The sequence below is a fragment of the Sinocyclocheilus grahami genome, unplaced genomic scaffold, assembly GCF_001515645.1.
Source record: "Sinocyclocheilus grahami isolate Dianchi unplaced genomic scaffold, SAMN03320097.WGS_v1.1 scaffold419.1, whole genome shotgun sequence".
NCBI classification, from domain to species: domain Eukaryota; kingdom Metazoa; phylum Chordata; class Actinopteri; order Cypriniformes; family Cyprinidae; genus Sinocyclocheilus; species Sinocyclocheilus grahami.
This window is the reverse complement of record NW_015505598.1, coordinates 2,182,130-2,184,428: the sequence shown is the minus strand read 5'-3', so window position 1 is coordinate 2,184,428 and position 2,299 is coordinate 2,182,130. Positions and strand designations below refer to the sequence as shown.

The window sequence follows — 2,299 nt, the reverse complement described above, 5'->3', positions numbered from 1 at the left end:
CCTGAGTGAGCTGTCATCAGTCCGCCATTGTTTCACCGCCGGAGCAGATGTAGACAAGAATGACTCCTAAGCGATTGAGGTGTTATGTTTTTGGAATGTAATAATGAACATAGCAGTAGTCATTTACTCCCGATATCTGAGCCGCTGAAGACGCAGTGGATTACATTTGTTTCTGAAGGGAATGCGCCCCCGATCTACCTAAATGTGTCTATGTTCGAGTGAATCATTCGTGATCCAGCCTCACCAACAGAAGAAGTGAGTGTAAGGTTTTTTAATGAATCTTTGCAAATCGCCTTTCCTAATAACGTGCTGGTTAGCAAGTTTCACGATGAATGTAGCTAAAGTAAACAGTCTCTCTGAGAGCTGCTCGGAAGAGAGGGGCGGGGTCAGCAGAGCTCATTAACATTTAAATGAAAATGCTACAAAACGGCTTGCTCTGAAAAGAGCTGTTTTGACAGGGTAAAAAATGTGTTTTTTACACTACCATTGAGAAGTTTTAACCAAACTAGGTTACAGACTTTTCATTAAGACGCTAAAGAATCATATTAACTTGTGGAAAATGTTAACCCCTTTAACATCTGAAGAACCTTTCTGTTTCACAAAAGGTTCTTTGTGGCAAAAGAAGGTTCTTCAGATTATAAAAAGGTAAGAAAGAGATGGTTCTTTAAAGAACCTTTGACTGAATGCTTCTTTGTGGAACCAAAAATGGTTCTTCTATGGCAGTGTTTCTCAACCCTGGTCCTGGGCTCCCCCCAACACTGCACATTTTGTATGTCTCCCTTTTCTGACACACCCATTTCAGGTCCTGGAGTTTATTCTAATGAGCTCATGAGTTGAATCAGGTGTGTTTGATTAGGGAGACACACAAAATGTGCAGTGTTGGGGGGCGCGGGGGCGCCCGGTTGAGAAACACTGTTCTATGGCATCGCTGTGAAATACCCTTTGAAGCAGGTTGAAGCAGGTGTGTGTGTGTGTGTGTGAGTGTATGGGGACCAACTGTCCCCTCAAGGACAGTAATACCAGTACATGTTGACCATGTGGGGACATTTTTGAGGTCCCCATGAGGAAACAAGCTTATGAATCACACAGAATTCGTTTTTTTTTTTTTTATCTAAAAATGCAGAAAGTTTTCTATGAGGGGTAGGTTTAGGTGTAGGGCGATAGAAAACACGAAAACACAGGTATAAAAACCATTACGCTTATGTAATGTCCCCATAAAACAAGGAAGCACAATGTGTGTGTGTGAGTGAGTGAGTGAGTGAGTGAGTGAGTGAGTGAGTGAGTGAGTGTTTTTAGCTTTAAAATTACAGTGACACCATATTTAAAAAAAATATTTATTTTTCAATAATTCTCAGTACAAACTTCAAGAATTATTCAGGATTGCATTACACTTTAAGACAAGCAAAACATCCATCAAATAAACAAGCAAACAGTAGTTATCTAATGGCTCCCTCTATCAGTGAAGTGCAAGAACTTAAACACACAATACATGCTGTACCATTTGCATGTAAACAGATCCCAACAGAATTATATCGCTCTTGTGTTTCTCTCCTCCCAGTTACTCGGAGGAAGAAATGGCGAATTCGCGGGGATGAGCGATCAGGCTTGAGTGATTTAACGCCAGCAAAGCCCCCACGTGCATCACTCTCCACGCAGCTCTTTGATCCGTCAGTGTGTTTACATGTGAGGATCGGCGCCTCTCGTTGTCGAGCGGCTCAATCCTTCTAGGTGGTTCGGAGCAGAACGCTGTCACCAATGATTCAATATCGCTGACAGCTTTGTATTTGAATGCGCCTCTCGCCTGGGCCACGCCCACGCTGAGGCTTCACTCGCTGAGACAGACCTCTCTCACTATGAGAGTTTATGTCTCACTCTGCTTTGCTCGCAACTCATCTTCTTCAATGAAGATGGCCACACACCTCCCCTCATCCGCTACGAGTGGATCTGGGAGAATGCGCGCAGCACTTTTCATCTGCGGGTGTGCTTACACATAAAGATCATCAGAACCCCTCTTCTAATGAGCGGTTTGATCTTTTTAGGCGGATTAAAAGAAAATGATGTCACTAATTATTATTATCACTGACAGCTTCAGATTGGATGCGCCTTGGCGACGCCTACGCTGAGGCAGTGCGCACGGGGGCTGACTGCTCTCGCTACGAGAGCGTTAAGTCTAGCGAAGCATTTTTTGAAAGCATTTTCAAAAGAGAGCAAATTTCCTCTTCTGTTTATCATGAGTGTGCGGTCCCCATACTGTAACCAGCCACTCGAATTTATCCAACCCCTTGTCACGCGGGCTGAG

The 2,299-nt window shown here is 43.7% G+C and overlaps 1 protein-coding gene across 1 annotated transcript in view; it reads right to left on the bottom strand.

The window, feature by feature from the left end:
- LOC107551247 (leukocyte immunoglobulin-like receptor subfamily B member 1) overlaps positions 1-1,972 on the bottom strand; it is a 17,781-nt gene extending 15,809 nt beyond the window's left edge. The window contains exon 1 of the mRNA XM_016232785.1: positions 1,873-1,972. Within this exon, the coding sequence (XP_016088271.1) occupies positions 1,873-1,972 (100 nt within the window). The remainder of the gene's footprint in view (positions 1-1,872) is intronic.
- Between the last annotated feature and the right edge of the window lie 327 nt (positions 1,973-2,299).